The sequence below is a fragment of the Ursus americanus genome, chromosome 12 (assembly GCF_024610735.1).
Source record: "Ursus americanus isolate L20-20 chromosome 12, mUrsAme1.1.p, whole genome shotgun sequence".
Classification (NCBI taxonomy): domain Eukaryota; kingdom Metazoa; phylum Chordata; class Mammalia; order Carnivora; family Ursidae; genus Ursus; species Ursus americanus.
The window spans coordinates 18,947,609-18,967,471 of record NC_142138.1 but is presented as its reverse complement, the minus strand read 5'-3'; the positions used below and the strand labels follow the sequence as shown (position 1 = coordinate 18,967,471).

Genomic DNA, 19,863 nt, shown 5'->3' with positions numbered 1-19,863 from the left:
GTCATTCTAACCCAACTCCATCACTTTTTTCTTCCCCTCTTTTTCTTTTTATTAAACATGCTTAATATTTTAAATTCTTCAGTAATATTCAGCTGTTTATCTACAATATAACTTGGAGGCTTGATCATTTATTTTAATAGGGTTGGATATCTAACAAGTTAGAGACACAGATAAATGAAGAAGAAAGTATGTCATAAATTAAAATTCAGCAACAAATTATTTAACCTTTGACCACTGTGTGGATTATGGTTTTATAAATCAGTAAAATATTATTAACTTGTAATACCATAAAAGCATCGCTGTCTAGCACATCTCTATATACTTAGAGTTTGCTTCATATAGTGAGAAAACAGTACCAGCTCTTTATCCATAGTACCTCAAGAGGGAAATCCTTTATGCTGACATCTACAAAAGATTGGCAGTAATGAGGATCCATGTAAATCAAACTGTCATCTACAAGGACAAAACAGAAGACAAGTAATTCAAAAAACACCTTATTATTACACTGCTTACAATCCAATTTCTATGTAGAATAGCTGAAAAAAACCTGGGAGTAACAGCTTGCCAGACTGATATTCATTGACTGAAACATAGGTTTGCACAGGACAGATTAACTTTTGCATAATCAAATATGCTTGTATAAGCAGAATTTTTATAAAGTGATGAGACTGTCATTTAATTTTTGGTGATAAAATTACTTTCACAAACACACAATTATATTCTACAGTTTGCATATGAAAAATGTATTGCACTACTTTATCCTGACAGGAAGAACATATTGCTTGTCATTTTATCATCAACTAGCACCACTAAAACTGGTAAAAAGTAAATATGTAAATAGTAACTGCCAGAATGTGGCAGCAATGTCTTCTGAAGTTTGGTGAAACCAATAAATTATGCCTGTTTATGCAATAACAGAAATTAAACATACATTTTACAGAATCCAATTATGTTGTGGACCAAATGACAAATGAGTGGCTAGGTAGGACTGATGAATTTATAAGATACTCATTTTGCTCTGTTAATCATCCTGTTTCCAAATGATCCCAAATTAACTTTCCGACTTCTAAAAGAAAACAATAAAGAAATATATTTTACTAAATCACTGACCTTGAAATCCAGCAAAGTAGTATGACTGTTTAGGTTTGCCACCAATAATACCCACACAATATTCAAGGCTTAAAATACCCTGACAAAAGAAATTAATTCAGATTTAGAGTCAAGATGCAAATGGTTATTCAAAACAACCAAATTTATATTAGCAGTTTAGTATGTATAGTAGTTCCCAAATTTTTCACCACTAGTTTTACTGTTATTACATATGCCCCCATATTTTAGAATCCTTTTATCTACCACACTATTTTCCATTTTCTTTAAAACACACATTAACATGATTAAATCAACTATTCTGACCAGCATGTCACTCAACAGCATTAACTACTACTATATGCCAGATACAGAAATAAATAAGGTCACCATATAAAGGCAATAAAAGCCCTGCCAGAGCCAAACACCTGGCCTTTTGGTTAGTTGGTGCAGCGTTATCATGATCAACATAGTATTTTCATCAGGCTTTTTGAAATACTAGAAATAGTTCTTAGACCTTATTACTGTTTTCACTGAACCTCGAGTCTTAGAATCCCAAACTACAAACCATTTTCTAATCAACGGCATTCACTTGACACATTTTTAATGCTTTTTCGTAAATTTACTGGAATAAACATAAAGACGAATGAAAATAATCCGAGGCAAATAATAATTGTTATTGTATTTAAAGTCAACGTAATTTACTAATCATAAAATATAAGGGATACCTCAGTAAAGTATTTAGTGTGCCCCTCAGCATGTATTCTAAGTAGAATTCTATTTAAGCTGGTCAAATAATTCTAAACCATTTTTTAAAGATTATTTTTTTTGTATCATTTTATTTATTTATTTATTTATTTATTTATTTATTTATTTATTTATTTATTTATTTTAGTGGGGAGCAGAGGGGGAGGGAGAGGGAGAGAGAGAATCTGGAGCAGACTCCAAGCTGGGCATGGAGCCAGACATGGAGCTTGATCTCACAACCCTGAGATCATGACCTGCACTGAAACCAAGAGCTCTACACTCAACAGACGGAGCCACCCAGGTGCCCCAATGATTCTATACCTTTTAAAAAACATGTCCAGTGGAATCACATAAAGTCTTATCAATAGTTTAGCTTATATTATGCATATATATATTTAACATATATTATAAAGTTAGAAAACACTAATAATGATAAAATGTACATTATAAAACCCCAGAAGTATTAAATAATAGCTTAACTTTCCTTCCCTTAAATGACAGGATGTTTTGAAATCTAGAAGATATAAAAATAACAAGTATGTGGGGCGCCTGGGTGGCTCAGTCAGTTAAGCATTGAACTCTTGGTTTCAGCTCAGGTCGTGATCTCCGGGTTGTAAGACAGAACCCCGCATTGGGCTCCACACTCAGCAGTAAGTCTGCTCCAGATTCTCACTTTCCCTCTCTCTCTGCCCCTCCCACTACTTTCCCTCTCTCAAAATAAATAAATCTTTTAAATAAATTAATTAACAAAAATACAAAGTATATGAACTAATGCTTTTTTCCCTTTAACAAGTAATCAAACCATGGAGTATTTTTTAAAATTGTTTTCTTAAAAATAATATGTGTTTGGGGGCGCCTCGGTGGTGCAATAGTTGAACACCTGACTCTTGGTTTCCACTCAGGTTGTGAAATGGAGCCCCACATTGGGCTTCATACTCAGAACGGAGTCCGCTTGAGATTCTCTCTTCCTCTCCCTCTACCCCTCCCCCCCACGCATACACACTCTCTCTAAAATAAATAAATATTTAAAAAATAATAATAATATGCGGTTGTTATTTAAAAAACACACATAGAGTACATATTAAAAAGTAAAAATCTGGGAGCCTTGGATGGCTCAGGAGCTTAAGCATCCAACTCTTGATCTCAGCTCAGGTTTTGATCACCGGGTCCTGAGTTCAAGCCCTGCTTTGGGCTCCACACTTGGCATGGAGCCTACTTAAAAACAGAAGTAAAAATTTCCTGGGTGCCTGGCTGACTCAGTCAGAAGAGCATGCGACTCTTGATCTCAGGGTCATGAATTCAAGTCTCATATTGGCTGTTGAGATTACTTAAATAAACAAACTTTAAAAAAAAAAAAACTAACAATTTCCCAAAACCCCAACACTCAGAGCTCATCATTATTAATATCTGGGGAACACCTTCTTGAACTCGATCTATGTTACATATATTCACACAGAAATTTATGAATATAAACCAATGTATGTGGCATCACACCATATATGCTGTTTTAACTTTAGTCACTCATTATGTTGTAAACATCTTTTTCTATCAACAAATATAGATCACTAATATAATATCTAATGTCTGTAAAATATTCAAATTTATGAAAATACCACAATGTACTTTAAAATCTCCATTATGAATATTTGTTTCCAGGTCCTTACTGTTATAAATAACCCTTTAGAGAAAACAACTTTGTATATTTTCAGTCATGTGAAAATATCATAGAGGTTTCTTTGGAAAGGAGAACTGTAACTAAAAAAGTTAAATAAAACAAAGAAGTCATATTATAGGTTAAAATTTTAGAGCTAACAAATAAATTAAGATGAAATTATACAGAAAATAAACAAAACATTCTATTTTTATTATTATTCCATTAATAGTTTATTATTCTGTTCCTTTCCCCTCAAATAAAAATCCTTAGAGAGTGCCTTACTTCAAATTGAGGCAATCTGATCAGCTGACACAAAATGTTTCTGACAGAGAAAGCCATGAGGAAGTGAAAGTTCTAAGTCCCTCATAGCAAAGAAAATAAAGAAAAAAAATACATAGCAAGAATCATCAGTGATTCTCCTCAGCAAAAAAGAATGACTCCAAGTAATGGAACAAAGACTTTGGTTCCTGACATCTATATTTCCTTTGCAACAGACTAGAGCAGATTTAGCAATAAACACTTAGAAGCAGATTAGGAACTAGAATGCCATTACATATAAGAGACTGTATCTTTGGAAACCTGAAACACTTTTCAGTTCCTAAAAAATCTTCTTCACAGTTATCTAGTGGTGAGAATTTATTGAACTGTACCCATGAAGCAATAAATAAGACTGAAGTAATCAGTCAAAAAGAAAAGTCCTAATTTGTCTTGCTGGAGAAGGAGAACATATTAGATTTTCCCCATTCCAGGTCCTTTAAAATATATATAAATAAATAAATAAATTTCCTGAGCTAAGAGCTGATAAAGCACCACACCAAATTTCTTTCTCCTCACAGAATGTAGCAGGGGATGGTACCATCTCTGAAAGATTAGAATTACCTTGATTAATAAATTTGAAAAATAGAACTGAGTGGTGAATTTTAGAGAGTACAATGCACAATGGTTTGGCAGGAAAAAATACAACTGCTGACAAAGGAGGAGGAAGTGGAGGGAGAGGGGGAGATGGAGTGGGAAGCATGGAAGGGCAGTGGAAGTAGAGGTGGAGGAGGAGGTGAAGAAAGAGAAAGGAGAGTAGAGGAGGAAGAAGAAATGGAAGAGGAAGATGATTATTCTTCTTTTAGGACTATCGGACACTCTGTTTTTTCACTTCCAAGTGAATGCCCCTTTATAAGTTATCATTTTGGCTTTTGACCCAACCAACCCCTAAGCAAACATAACACATACCATATAACCTACTTCACTCAGCCATTTCAGCCATTTTTTGCTGATAATTGAAAAATTAAAATGTGTAAAATGTAAAAATTAAATGGGTAGAAGCTCAAAGAGTATTACATTTTTAAAAGTCCATATTTTAGGAGCGCCTGGGTGGCTCAGTTGAGCATCCGACTCTTGGTTTCGGCTCAGGTTGTGATTTCAGGGTCGTGAGTCCAAGTTGGACTCTGCACTCAGTAGGGAGTCTGCTTGAGATTCTCTCTCCCTCTGCCCCTCCCACCCCGCTCGTGGTAAATAAATAAATAAAATATTTTTAAAAAAAATAAAAGTCCATATTTTAGGGGAAAATATGAAAATAACAGAAATTCTGGTCTGTTACCAGTTTGCTATCTGAACTTAAACTTATGACTTATTATCTGTCTTTTCTGTTTTATAAAGACAAGATAGTTCCTAGCTGTTATGAAAGCAAAATGAGATATATCTGTATTAAAAGTGTTACAGAAATATGAGAGGGGCGCCTGGGTGGCACAGCGGTTAAGCGTCTGCCTTCGGCTCAGGGCATGATCCCAGCGTTCTGGGTTCGAGCCCCACATCAGGCTCCTCTGCTATGAGCCTGCTTCTTCCTCTCCCACTCCCCTTGCTTGTGTTCCCTCTCTCGCTGGCTCTCTCTATCTCTGTTAAATAAATAAATAAAATCTTTAAAAAAAAAAAAAAAGAAATATGAGAGTTAACAAGTATTTGTTGAGCAACCCCATATGCTGGATACGGAGGATCACTTTAACAGCTAACCGTGGTTTGTTTACTACACTTCAGACTCCAATGAATCATTCAAGAGCATGAGGCAATCCTACCATCTGATAAAAAATATTAATACCACCAAGTAGCAAAGCCCTCAGATAGATGTAACATGCCTTGAAGCCATCTGCAGCCCATTCCACCAAAAATGGGGTTTGGCTAAAGGAGTTAGTTCCAAGATTGTCTCAGTTTCTAATCTTTTCATGGTTATAGAAAAGGTAGAGGGAATCCAGTCCAGACTTGATTACAACCTACTGAGACATGGCAACATGGCAGAAGTCCCAAAACCCTCAATGGATTCGCTAGGTGAAATGGTTTATAACTTCCCACGTTCTACCATTAACTTGACTAAAGAGCCCACATGTTAGAAATCAAAACCCCACTTCTACCTAGGGGATTCATATATTATCGATAGACTATAGTATCGGTATTACTAGTAACATGTATGCCTGCAGAATTTTAGTAACTATTACAAAAAACCAATATACCACCTAGAAAACTTCCATATCCCATGTATTGAAAACAGCTGCTCTAGATTTTTAGAAACAGCACAATCTATGGTGAGGATAGATGTTCCACCCATATACACATGGACCACGAGGCTTCACGTGGGGAACAAACTGTTACTGAAACATAAAAGACAAATTTCAAGGGGCACCTGAGTGGCACAGTAGTTAAACATCTGCCTTTGGCTCAGGGCGTGATCCCAGCGTTCCGGGATCGAGCCCCACATCAGGCTCCTCCGCTAGGAGCCTGCTTCTTCCTCTCCCACTCCCCCTGCTTGTGTTCCCTCTCTTGCTGGCTGTCTCTCGCTGTCATATTAATAAATAAAATCTTAAAAAAAAAAAAAAGACAAATTTCAAGATTACTATGCCAAAACACTCCATTCAAAGAGGAATTCCATCTCTGGCCTTGAAAAGATGAGAAACTTTATTAAAACTATGAAAATAATATAAGTACTATAGTCTTAGGGGCGCCTGGGTGGCGCAGTCATTAAGCGTCTGCCTTTGGCTCAGGGTGTGATCCCAGAGTCCTGGGATCGAGCCCCATGTCAGGCTCCTCTGCTGGGAGCCTGCTTCTTCCTCTCCCACTCCTCCTGCTTGTGTTCCCTCTCTTGCTGGCTGTCTCTCTCTGTCAAATAAATAAATAAAATCTTTATAAAAAAAAAAGTACTATAGTCTTAACCAAAACTAAGTATTTCAAGAGTTAAAGTTTTGTGCAAAAAGCAGAATCAGACCTATAAATACAGAGAGAAGGGAGGTGGGGGATGGGCAAAATGAGTAAAGAGGAGTGGGAGATACAGGCTTCCAGTTGTGGAATGAATAAGTCACAGTCATAAAAGACACAGCATAGGGGATATAGTCAGTGATACTGTAAGAGGGTTGTATGGTGACAGATGGTAGCTACCTTTGTGGTGAGCACAGCATAACCTATAGAGAAATTGAGTCACTATGCTGTGCACCTGAAACTAATGTAACAGTGTGTGTCAACTTTACTCAAATCAAAAATAAAATTATTTTAAATAATTAACTAAACGTCGTGGTGCCCAAAACAAGATAACATAATTAGACACGGTCATCTGGAAAAAAGAATTATGTGTTCTCAAATAGAAGAGATTTTTAACTGGTTAATATAAAGAAAACCAAGATGGAACCTTCCCTCATACTATCTTCATCATTTCTGTCTATATAAATAAATAGTCATTTTACTTATTGACCTTCTGGTGGCACAGGAAACAAGTTAAGAGATAATACAGCAATAATAGAAAACTCAGTTTGTTTCAATCATTATCTCAAAATAGTTTAATGTGGGATTTATAAATAAACAAAGGTACATACTTTTAAACAATCACAAATACGGATAATGGGAACTGTAGACATAGTACAGATTATGATTATCGCTGCATCTATGTCTCCTTGATCAGCTACAAAAAGATTAAAGGCTTTTTACTTGGTCATAGAACACCATACCCTTCAAATCATGTTTGATCTTATAATATTGAAATTAAAAATTTCTAATATCAAACTTAACAACCTATAATTATAAAATCATCACTATCCATTTCATAGAAAAAAAGACTGCAAACCTTCTGTATTTTTCATATTAGCTAGCATTGCCTTAAAAAAAATTAGTTATTTCATACCTTTACAAAATCTAAGTAGTCGGTGTTGGTTCTTTCCCCACCAAGTCTAACAGGGATTAGAATAATAACAGCTTTGTCATCTGTATTATCAGAGGCCATGGAAGTACACTGTTTATCAATTACATCAGAACTGTAAACTGAGAAAAATATAATAAATATGTATTAAATTTTATAAAAATGATTTTCAGAAACATTTTTACTCTAATCCCTCCTCCCCATTGGCCAGTCATCTAATCTCTGCTATCACTATCAAGGTCTCAATGAGTTAAAAAATGTCTACTTTGGGGCGCCTGGGTGGCTCAGTCGTTAAGCATCTGCCTTCGGCTCAGGGCATGATCCTGGCGATCTGGGATCCTCCACTGAAAGCCTGCTTCTTCCTCTCCCACTCCCCCTGCTTGTGTTCTCTCTCTCGCTGGCTGTCTCTATCTATGTCAAATAAATAAATAAAATCTTAAAAAAAAATGTCTACTTCATTTATACATTCAGCAGATACTTATTGAGTAGCTACTATATGGCACTTCATATAGAGCTTCACCAGTGAGCAAAATAGAGGAAAAACCCTGTCCTCCTAGATCATATACTCTAATATAAGGAAATAGTGAATTAGTCAAATATAAGATTATGTCAGACGGCTGGGGCACCTGGGTGGCTCAGCCAATTAAGTGTCTGTCTTAAGCTCAGGTCATGATCTCAGGGTCCTGGGATCAAGCCCCATGTTGGGCTCCCTGCTCACTGGGGAGTCTGCTTCTCCCTCTCCCTCTGCCACCCCCCTCCCACTTGTGCACACACTCTCTCTAATAAACAAAATCTTAAAAAAAAAAAAAGTTATGTCAGATGGTGATGAGTGCTTTGAAGAAAAACAAAGGGAGAAAGATAGATAGGAGATGTAGGTGTGGGGGAGTGGGGGTTAAAATAAGCTGGTAAGGAGGGCCTTCGAAAACATAACATTTAAGTCAGGACAAAGTAAGAAACCACGAAATGCCAAAACTTGGGGGAAGAGTATTCCAGGTATAAAGATCAGTCAATGCAAATGCCTTAAGGCAGAAGCACAGCCAGCATATTCCAGGAACAAGAGGCCTGTGTCTCTGGAGGGAAGTTAGCAAGGGGTAAAATAATAGAAAATAAGGTTAGAAGATAAAGTAAAACACTGGGGGAGAATGAAGACAGGTTGTGTGAACTCTTTTTTTTTTTTTAAGATTTTATTTATTTATTTTAGAGAGAGCAGAGCAAGAGAGAGAGAGCACAAGCGAGGATGACGGGCAGAGGGAAAGAGACAAACGGACTTCCCATTGAGCAGGGAGCCCAATGTGGGCTCAATCTCAGGACTCTGGGATCACAACCTGAGCCGAAGGCAGACATTTAACCGACTGAGCCACCAGGCACCCCAGTGCGTGAACTCTTAAAGGCCATTGTAAAAACTGCAGTTCTTTACTTTGAGTGAGAGAGCATGCTATTGAAGAGTTTTTTAGAAAGGAATGTCCTAATCTGACTTACACTTTACTAGTGTGGTTCCTGTGTTGATAACAGACTGTAGGGGCAAGGGCTGAAGCACAGAGAACAGTTAGAAAATAGGGTGCCTGGGTGGCTCAGTCAGTTAAGCATCCAACTCTTGATTTCACCTCAGGTCATGATCTCAGGGTCCTGAGATCAAGCCCTGCATCGGGTTCCACACTCAGTGGGAAGTCAGCTTGAGATTCTCTCTCTGCCTCCTTCTCTCCCTCCCCTGCTCACGCTCACATGCTCTCTCTCAAATAAATAAATCTGAAAGAAAGAAAAAAGAAAAGAAAAGAAAAGAAAAGGAAAGAAAGAAAGAAAGAAAGAAAGAAAGAAAGAAAGAAAGAAAGAAAAGGGAAAAGGAAGGAAGGAAGGAAGGAAGGAAGGAAGGAAGGAAGGAAGGAAGGAAAGAAACCACAATAATCTAACAAGAGATGATAATAGCTCGAACAAGGGCAGTAATTGTGAATATAGGGAACAGTCATGGGATGGTCATTTGGAGCTGGTTAAAAGTGATCAGTAAGTTAAAAGAACTCCTTAATATGTTAAATGCAAGATGGGAGAGGGAAAAAGGGGAGTCATAAGTGATCTGAATGATTTTGGTATAAATAGAGTAAGAGACATACCATTTACAAAGACATATGATAGACAACTATAGGAAGGGAAAGAGTAGGAGGATTGGGAATTCAGTTTTAGACATGCTAAGTGTCAGATATCTATTAAACATGCAAGCAGGGAGGATGAGTAGGCAGCTATAGATATAAAAGCCTGGATTCGTGAGAGGTCCTATAAATCTGGCAGTTGACCGCATATAGATAGTCCTGTAAAGCCACGAGACCAGGTGAATTCAAATCTGTGTATAAGAGAAGAGGTCTAGGGGCGCCTGGGTGGCACAGCGGTTAAGCGTCTGCCTTCGGCTCAGGGCATGATCCCGGCGTTATAGGATCGAGCCCCACATCAGGTTCCTCCGCTATGAGCCTGCTTCTTCCTCTCCCATCCCCCCTGCTTGTGTTCCCTCTCTCGCTGGCTGTCTCTATCCCTGTCAAATAAATAAATAAAATCTTTAAAAAAAGAGAGAGAGAGAGAAGAGGTCTAAAGGCCGAGCGCAATTTTAGAGATCAGCGAGATAAGGAAAACCAGCAAAGAAGACTGTGAAGAAGTGGACAAGGTAGAAGGACAACCTAAAAAGGAGCATCCTAGAAACCAAGTAAACAAAACATTACAAGGAGGAAAAAGTGGTGGATTGTGTCAAATGCTATTGGTAAATTGTGTGATGTGAGGACTGAGAAGTGAACACTGGATTTTTAGAAAGATTAAATTATTGATAAGAGAAGTTTGGATAGAGTGATGGGTGTTGACAGGCCAAGTAGAATACTTCAAGAGAAAATGAGAAGATTTTGTTGAACCAAATATAGACAAAACTTTGTTTTGTTCAACAACAACAAAAAAGCTTTCTTTAAACTCCCTGTTTGAAGAAAACCAAGCTCTTTCTTGTACGGTTGCTGATTAACAAATTCTGCTACTTGCTCCCCACTTCTCTCTAAATTCCAAATTTAGATTATGAGCTATCACATTCTTCTGTTCACCAGCTTCCCTATCTCCCATAGTCTGTCTAAACCAAAGGCACGAAAATGCAACAACAGTTCTATGTTTTGAAAAAAGTATCATCTTACTTTTTCCAAACTATTCAGTAACGGCTTCTAATTATAAACCTTTAAATTCTCTAATTTTTCTGAGGCAGCACACACATGACCATCCCTATCTCTGACTCTTCTGAACTAATATATACTTTAATCAAATGAGCTTTCCCTTCAGAGAGCAGATTGCTGGTTTCCAGAGGCAGGGGTGGGGAGGAGGGTGAAGTGGGTAAAGGAGGTCAAAAGGTACAAACTTCCAGCTACAAAATAAGTAAGTCATGAGAATGTAACATGCAGCATGGGGACTACAGTTCATAATATCATGTTGTTATATTTGGAAGTTGCTACGAGGGGCACCTGGGGGGCTCAGCTGGTTGGGCGTCTGCCTTCAGGTCTCAGGTGGTGATTCCATCGGGGTCCTGGAATCAAGCCCCACGTCCAGCTCCCTGCTTAGCGTGAAGTCTGCTTGTCCTTGTCCCTCTCGTTCTCCCTCTGCCCCTCCCTCCGTTTGTGCTCTCTCTCTCAAATAAAATATTTTTTTAAAAAGTTGCAAAGAGAGTAGGTCTAATCTACTCTCTCTACTAAGTTTTTATCACAAGAAAAAGATTTTTGTAACTATGTATGGTGACAGATGTTAATCAGACTTACTGTGGTGATCATTTCACAATACATATAAATACTGAGTCATTATGTTATACAGTTGAAACTAATATGTTCTATGCCAATTCTATCTAAATAAAAAAGTATAACCAAATAATCAGAAAAAAAATAGAATTATATACATTCCTTACCTGTACAGTCTTGTGCAACATAAATAGTTATTCCTTGTAAATCAGGGTGCCTTGCTTCTTCAACTGCTTTTCTAAAAAAACAACACATATCATCCTTTAAAAGCCTAACATTTCCAGTTAATAATTAAAGACTTAATTTAAGGGGAAAGAAAGCCATCTTTTTTTTTTTTTTTTTTTTTTTACTTTCTTATTTAACCTGTAGTGTCTGCTTTCAAAATCTGAATGGTATCAAAATCTGGTCAATCCTTTCTAAGTAGAGTATTACACTAAATTACTCAAAGAACATTAAAATATAAGTTACAGGGGCGCCTGGGTGGCTTAGTCGGTTAAGCCTTGGACCTAATTTTGGCTCAGGTCATGATCTTGGGGTCATGAGATCAAGCCCCAGACACGCTCCATGCTCAGCAGGGAGTCTGCTGGAGATTTTTTCTCTCTCTCTCCCTCTGCCTCTCCCCGCACTCTCTCTCAAATAAATAAATAAATCTTTAAATAAAATGAATGAATGAATGCATGCATGCATGCATGGATGACTTTTTTCCCTTCACTCAAAAACCTATGTAACCTGAACAAATGAATTTCCTAATTTTGAGTCTTAGAATTCTATAAGTAAAACTGCAAGTTGAAAAATATTTCTGAGTGAAGATAATGTTCTCAATGGTGCACATGATTTGAAAAAAGTCACAGTAACACCTGCAAAAAGAAATTACACAAATTGGAGAAATAGAAATATTTTATTTAACTGTATCTTCATAATTTTTTAATTTCACATGACTTATTATTTATGTTTGTATGTGTTCATTTAGAAGAGGGATTGGCAAACTATGGCCCATAGGCCAAATACAACCTGTGGCCTGTTTTTGTACAACCTGCAAGCTAAGAATGGCTTTTACAGTTTTGAAGAGTTGTAAAACAAAAAAAGAAAAGAAAAATGGTCAACAGAGCCCTTTATAGCCTGCAAAGCCTAAAATATTTACCATGAGGCCTTTTACAGAAAAAGTGTTCTGATCCCTGGGGTATAGAATGTAATATCTTGAAGAGTAGAAACTAAGCTTTTATAATTATGCTTTGATAAATATCATACCAAGCAGGACTTGATATTAACAATCCATTTAATAACATTAGGCAAATACATTTCCATTTGTTAAGCCTCTGGCCTATAAAATATAAAAGCCTGTTAATATGCAAAAAAAGTATAATAATTTCTAATTTATACATGATTTTAAATGAAGTAAACTTACTATAACATACTATATTTGAGTGACATATTAATGATTCCATTTACAACAATAGGACACACAACAAATTAGACTATTTTTTTTTTTTAATTAAGCAGTAGCCAAACAAATGGCACATAAAAGGCTAAGGTACAGTGAAATTTGACTTTCGACTTTTTTCTAACTACTCTGAATGTCACGGACCCTTTACTTTTACTATGATATAATTATAATATTAATAGTCCCATACATTTACAATTCACAAGAATTTGATGTGTGCAAAGAAATGCTGAAAACATCAATTTTAGCTCTTGACATTTCATTACACTATCAGTACATTACAGCCCCCAGGTTACACTATTAAAAAAAAAAAAACTATAATGTTATGCATGTTCCAAGGTTGAAAGAGTTGTTAGTTTTTAGAACATTCCAATAAGGTAGTCTAATGAAAACCTGGTTAGAAAGAGACCCTGGATATCTATACCTATGCACAAAAGTGGAAAAACTTGTCATAGATAAATTAAATGTAACTAGAATTGCAATGTCTTGTTTTTTGCTTATTAACAAATGAATGCTTCCTTATGAATATTCTCAACGGTAAGACTTTAAAAGTTCCAATTATATACATGCACTGCCAAAATCAGTATCTCTGAGCCTAAGGACCTCTGTCATAAGATGAAAGATTTTAATAGAATTTTACCTTAAAATATGAGCAACCACAGCTGGTCCATACCAATCTCCGGCTTTTTTCCCAGACTTCTTTCCATATTCTATTAGTTGGTGTAAACCAAAGAGAGCCAAAGGGGAATCACCAAACCAAGAGATGATTTTCCTATGATAAATTTCATTTCGCATTTCATGATCATCAGAATATCTCCTGATTGTTTCCTTCTGAGAAACTGTTGGGGTTTTGAGTTCTCTTTCCCCTGAAAGTGATGCTTCAAATGATGCGGTAAATTTTTTTACAGTGTTGGAAGTCCATGATTCAGAGTCTGAATTTTCAATGTTCAAAGCATCAGGCCAGGTCCAAGCTATAGTAGTTCCAAAGCAAGGTGTTCAGATCTTTTAAATAGTTAGATTTTAACAATTCTACTAAAATAAGGATATAGCATTTAAAGTCATATAGGTTACTAAGCTAAAACAGTAAATCAGAAATAGGCAAATTTATAGAGACAGAAAGTAGATTAATGGCTGCATATGACAAGCAGGGTATTGGGAGTGACTGCCAAAGGGTATGAGGTTTCTCTTGGGGATGAGGAAAATGTCCTAACATTAGGTGATGGTGATAGTTGCAGAACCCTGGAAGCATACCAAAAACCACTGAATTGTTCACTTTAAATGAGTGAATTTATGTTATGTAAATTATATCTCAATAAAACTTTGAGATATATTTTTAAAATAGTATTGAGATATAATTTTTTAAAAAAATAGTAAATTCGGGTACAAATAAACAACTCAGGAAAATGTTTTTCTTTCTTTTCTTTGACAGTGCTGAAATGGAATGAGGACTTCTGTACTCCCTTACTAGTACTGCTTATCAGATAGCCAGCCTTGACTACCCAAATGCACAATAAACATATTCACTAACATTAATGAGAGAGTTAACTTCGGAAAGCAGATTTTGCTTTGATTATATGTTAAAATGGAAGTCTAACCATGGAAGTTTTAAATTTCTTTTCTTTGTTTTTTTTCTCAAACCTTTCAAAAATAACTCAATCATTGTTTAGGGAGTAATATCAATTCTCCAGTAAATGAAAAGTTAATAAATAGAAGTCGTTAAAGATCAAAGATCCCCCCAAAACCAACCATATTCACTACTTCACAGTTTTGTGATAAGACCGTTCCAAGCATACATGTAATTTTAAGTTAACAAAATGAGTCACAGATTCAGAGAACTAGTTGAACTATGAAGAATATCCCAATTCTTGCCTGTGATTACACAAGACTACAAATAAATCATCCCAGAGAAAGTTTAAAAATTCTTTTTCTTTGTATTATCCATACCATTCTTGAATAAACATTCTCTCTAAATAATCTCATCAATAATCCCTACAGAAAGGTTACCAAATATTTGCCATGCATTGCAGGGAAATTATCTAACACTTTAAAAATATGATAATATTTAGTAATAGCCATATTCGATAACCTAAATAGTAAACTAAAATCTTCCTACAAATGTACAAATTATAAAAAATGGACTAATAGAAATGGTAAGAAAGGTTTTTCTTTTTTAAATAGATATATGTAGGAAGTAGCAATGACATTTTTGAGAGTCTAAAAGACTAAGCATGATAACCCTATTAAGAATGAAGCATGAGAGACTATGGACTATGAGAAACAAACTGAGGGCTTCAGAGGGGAGGGGGGTGGGGGAATGGGATAGACCGGTGATGGGTAGTAAGGAGGGCACATATTGCATGGTGCACTGGGTGTTACACGCAACTAATGAATCATCGAACTTTACATCAGAAACCAGGGATGTACTGTATGGTGACTAACATAATATAATAAAAAAAATTAAAATAAAAAAAAGAATATGCCTAATGAAGTTAACTGATTATAATCATATTTGTAAAGATAAAAACATTTTAAAGCATTACTGATATGTAGAGAGAAAATAAACTGGTTTAAATTTCTTAAGATTTAAATAATGTAAAAATATCAACTATCTGTTCAAAGTCACTGCTATTGACCTGCCCAAGATTTACTGAACTGGAGATAATTCAGATAATTCAATCAAAAAGAACTAAATAACAATAAAAAACCCAAAGGCTACTAAAAACTTACACTTACATATAAGTCATACCTAGCCTAGTTCAATAAAGATGGAATATGCTAGATTAGTTACAAATTTTAGAAGACATCAGGAAGTCAAGAAATTAACCATAGGAAATTTTACACAGTTTGCAAGCTGGAGTTTGGAAAAAAAAAACAAAACAAAACAGGTGCACCTGGGTGGCTCTGTTGGTTAAGCCTCTGACTCCTGATTTTGGCTCAGGTCATGATCTCAGGGTTCTAAGATCGAGCCCCACATCAGGCTCTGCACTGGGCATGGAGCCTGCTTAAGATTCTCTCCCTCTGCCTCAGTCCCCCAAAGCAAAAAACAAAACAAAAATTCCCCCCAAAACAGAGATTTGATTTACCTCTACCAAGAAAGTGTAGTATGAGTCCTTGAGCCAATAGCATCTGGCCAGTTCTTAATGTACAGCCCCAACCGCAGTCTGTTGTCAAAGCCGAGCCTTCTATTTGAGGAAATTCTTCCCTGTAGGTCAACCATATTCTTGAAATGAAATCTTTACGAAATTCTTCTACATTTCCCGCAATTACATGATCTTCTATTGTACATCCTGATCTTGCAGGCAGCAGTTTATTTTCATCTACAAAATAAAAATATAAACTACAGTCTAAATATATGCAAAGAAACGTCAATAATGGTATTATGTTCCCATTACTGTCCATAAGATATGGAGTATATTACAATTTTTCTAATACTTTTTTTCAATTTAAATGAAGATAAATGTTATTCTGCCTAATCAGGCTATTATGAAAATCAAATGAGAATGGATGCTGAAATGTTTTGTACACTCTTGAACTAGCTAATAAAAGGTATCATCAGTAATACTGTTAATAATAATATCCTATATTCCAAATATAATCAACTCTTTTATGAGGGGATAATATAAAAATACCTTTTCTTTTTGCCTCATTTGGCTCAGGATATACATATTAGTGCTCTCTAAAATGAGATTTGCAAATAAAATATCATGATTTGTCAATATGTAAAACTGAATATAATCACATAAACTAGTTCTTAAAATCAAATAAAATGTTCAGATGGTATTTATTGTCATGAATATTTATACTCAAATTATAAAATCAAAACTAAGAAGCTAAAGAGTAAGAATACAAAATTCCTAAATATATAGTTATCCTTTCATGTTGAAAAACATTTTTTTAAAAACTGCTCCTGCCCACATATATCATTTTAAAAGGCTTTTTCAAATTGATTATCTGTAATACAATTTCTATGTGAAAACTATGGTCACTGTTTGCCCAATAATTTACAAAATACTAGGGCTCAAATGAACTAACATTCCTTGATTAGTCTCTCAAAATGAATGGACATTGCTTGATTACTTCTAGAGAGACTATCTTAGTCACCTTTATAACCTCAGCAGGCAGCACAGTGCCTAAAACAAGTAGGTCCTAACAAATGTTGCTTGGTTTGGGTGGGTGGACAGGTGGATAGATAAATCTGCCTACAACTCTTAATTCCAAGGAGTTCAATTTCCAGTGCCCTTCTGCAGGATGTTAAAGCAGTTTTATCATGCTTTTATTCTTTATCCTTGCTGCACCTATCCTTCCTCAAGTTCATTCTGAAAAAATTACAATCATCTAAACTTCATAATATTCAGCTTAATGGAGCTAACTTGTGGCATACAGTTTCAATGACAATAAAAATAATGACTGTCAAGCTCCCATTATCAATGAGTTTCTCTCAATATGTGAAGTTTATTAGAAATAAAAATGCCTAGAAATTGAACATGGCCCTACAAATATGTCCAAAATTTCTACTCTAGAGAAATTTAAATTTGTTTGCAATTTGATACAATAGCACATAACTCTCGCATCTCACCCTGTGGCTTGACAAACATATAGTTCCTCATCTCCTACCTTGACGAAGTGATTAATTCTTTATCCTTTTAAGATCTAGTCTTAAAATTACTCTAAATTTACTCTAAATGTTTACTCTAAATTTACTCCAAATTTAAAATTTACAGGGTACCTGGGTGGCTCAGTCGGTTCAAGCCTCTGACTCTTGATTTTGGCTCATGTCATGATCTCAGGGTCAGGAGACGCACCCTGCATCAGGCTCCATGCTGGGTGTGGAGCCTACTTAGGATTCTCTCTCTCCCTCTGCCCCTCCCCCAAAAACTTACTCTAAATATTATTGGAAAATTGCTAGTACTAAATGAACTTCATTGTTCTGTTGACTCTCCACTATAATAATACTGCCCCTGCTATTCAATTCTTTGACTGACTTCTCTTTTCAAAATCATAATTAATTATATCTATAATATTTATCTACATCTGCCTCCCTTCCAAATTTCAAGTACGCTAGAGGAGAAGGAATCTTTCTCCTGCACCCCTAAAGCTTCAGCACTTATCACAGAGTTCAGTTCATAGTAGATGTGCAATAAACATTTGTCAGGTGAATGTAAGATAAATGGAACCACAGGAAGAGGGGTTTTAGAGGGGTTTTTTAATTTTTGTTTTGCTTTGCTTTTGTCTTTTATGATGGGAAAGATGTGAGATCAGAGCTTTATGAAGAATGGGAAGTCACAAAGAACCACAACAAAGAATGAAACGAAAGCTGATAAAGGAAACAGAAGAGAACTGCTATAACATCAAGGGTTCAATCAAGGCTTACTATCACAATTAAACAAGCTAATATGAGAAATAATTACAAGTAAATAAATTATAAAATGAGCCCTCAAAGACTACAGATCTTGTAATTATCAGATACAGGATAAAATAAGTATGCATACGTTTAAAAAATAGAAGGGTACTTAAAGTTAGAAAAATAACAAAAAACAGACTATTAAAATTGACCAAGCACATAGGAAAGAAAACCAAATGGAACTGCTAGAAGTAAAAAATATAGAACTAAAAATAGAAATTTGGCATAAGATTAAACAGAAAATTATACACCACTCAGGAGATAATTAAGGAACCAGAATTAAGAGAAAGAAATTACTCAGAATACAGCACAGAGAGACAAAGTAATAGAATATGTGAAAAACCAAGAATTTCAGAGACATGGGGGAAAAAATCTAACAAAGACTTACCAGAGATGCAGGAGAGAATGGAAGAATGGGGAACAGCTATAAATTAAAAGTGGTTGAAAATATTTCAGATTTTAAGAAAGATATGAATTCCAAGTAGAGTAAAATAAAGTTCACATGAAAGACAAAGAACTGATCTTAAAAACAACACGAGAAAACAAACAGTGAAATGACAGCTTCAAGATACTAGAGAGAACATCTTGCCCTAAAGTAAGCAAGGATTTATTAAACAGAACACAAAAGTAGTAACCATTTAAGGAGGTAAAATAGTTAACCGGACTATATTAAAATTAAGAACTACTATTCTTCCAAAGATAACTTTGAGTGAAAAAGTCATAGATTAGAAGACATGTCCTATATATACATTCCAAAAAAGGATTCATATCCAGAACATATAAAGAAAACTTAGGAATGAATCAATAAGAAAAAGACAATCTAACAGAAGACCTATCCAAATGGAAAGGTGTTTATGAAAATATGCTCATTCCATTAGTTATCAGAGAAATGCAAATTAAAATGTAGCTCTAATAAAAAAGAAAAACATCAAGTAATGGTGACATAAGAGCAAGTAGAATTCTTACATACACCTAGTAGGAATACAAATTGGCACATCTACTTTATAAAACAATTTGGTAGTATCTACTGAGGCTAAACATATGAATACCCTGTGATCCAGCAATTACATTCCCAGGTATACATATTGAATGAAAATCCATACGCATGCTTACTCACCAAAGCACATGTACTGGAATATTCACAGCAGCGCTCTTAACAATTGCCAAAAATTGAAAATTTTCCAAATACCCCCCAAGAGTAAAACAGAGAAAGTCTGGCACATGCACACAATGCAGTACTGGAAGGAATACAAAAATATCCAGCACCCGACAAGGCAAATAATACAATGTCTGGCAATCAATCAAGGATTACTAAGCATGCAAAAAGGCAGGAAAACACAAGCCAAAATGAGAATACTCAATCAATCAAAACTAAACCAGAACTAATACAAATGCTAGAATTGGCAAACAAGGACATTAAAACAGTTATTACAACTATTTTATATATGTTCAAAAAGGTAACTAGAGAAAAGGAAGACCAAAAAAAAAATGGAACTTCTAGATATATAAACTACAAGGTCCAAGATGAAAAATATATGACTGGGATTTATGGCAGATTAGACACTACTGAGGAAAAGACTGAAAGACTGGTGAACTTGAGGACACAGCAATAAGAACGATCCAAAATAA

At 35.4% G+C, this 19,863-nt stretch overlaps 1 protein-coding gene across 6 annotated transcripts in view; it reads right to left on the bottom strand.

The window, feature by feature from the left end:
* Positions 1–19,863, bottom strand: part of ATG4C (autophagy related 4C cysteine peptidase) — an 85,245-nt gene that overhangs the window by 25,841 nt on the left and 39,541 nt on the right. For all 6 annotated transcript variants that reach the window (XM_045802181.2, XM_087865957.1, XM_045802179.2 and 3 more), the window contains exons 4-9: positions 15,917–16,150; positions 13,474–13,804; positions 11,560–11,630; positions 7,638–7,774; positions 1,111–1,189; positions 377–453 (exon numbers count right to left, since the gene is read on the bottom strand). In XM_045802181.2, the coding sequence (XP_045658137.1) occupies positions 377–453; positions 1,111–1,189; positions 7,638–7,774; positions 11,560–11,630; positions 13,474–13,804; positions 15,917–16,150 (929 nt within the window). The remainder of the gene's footprint in view (positions 1–376; positions 454–1,110; positions 1,190–7,637; positions 7,775–11,559; positions 11,631–13,473; positions 13,805–15,916; positions 16,151–19,863) is intronic.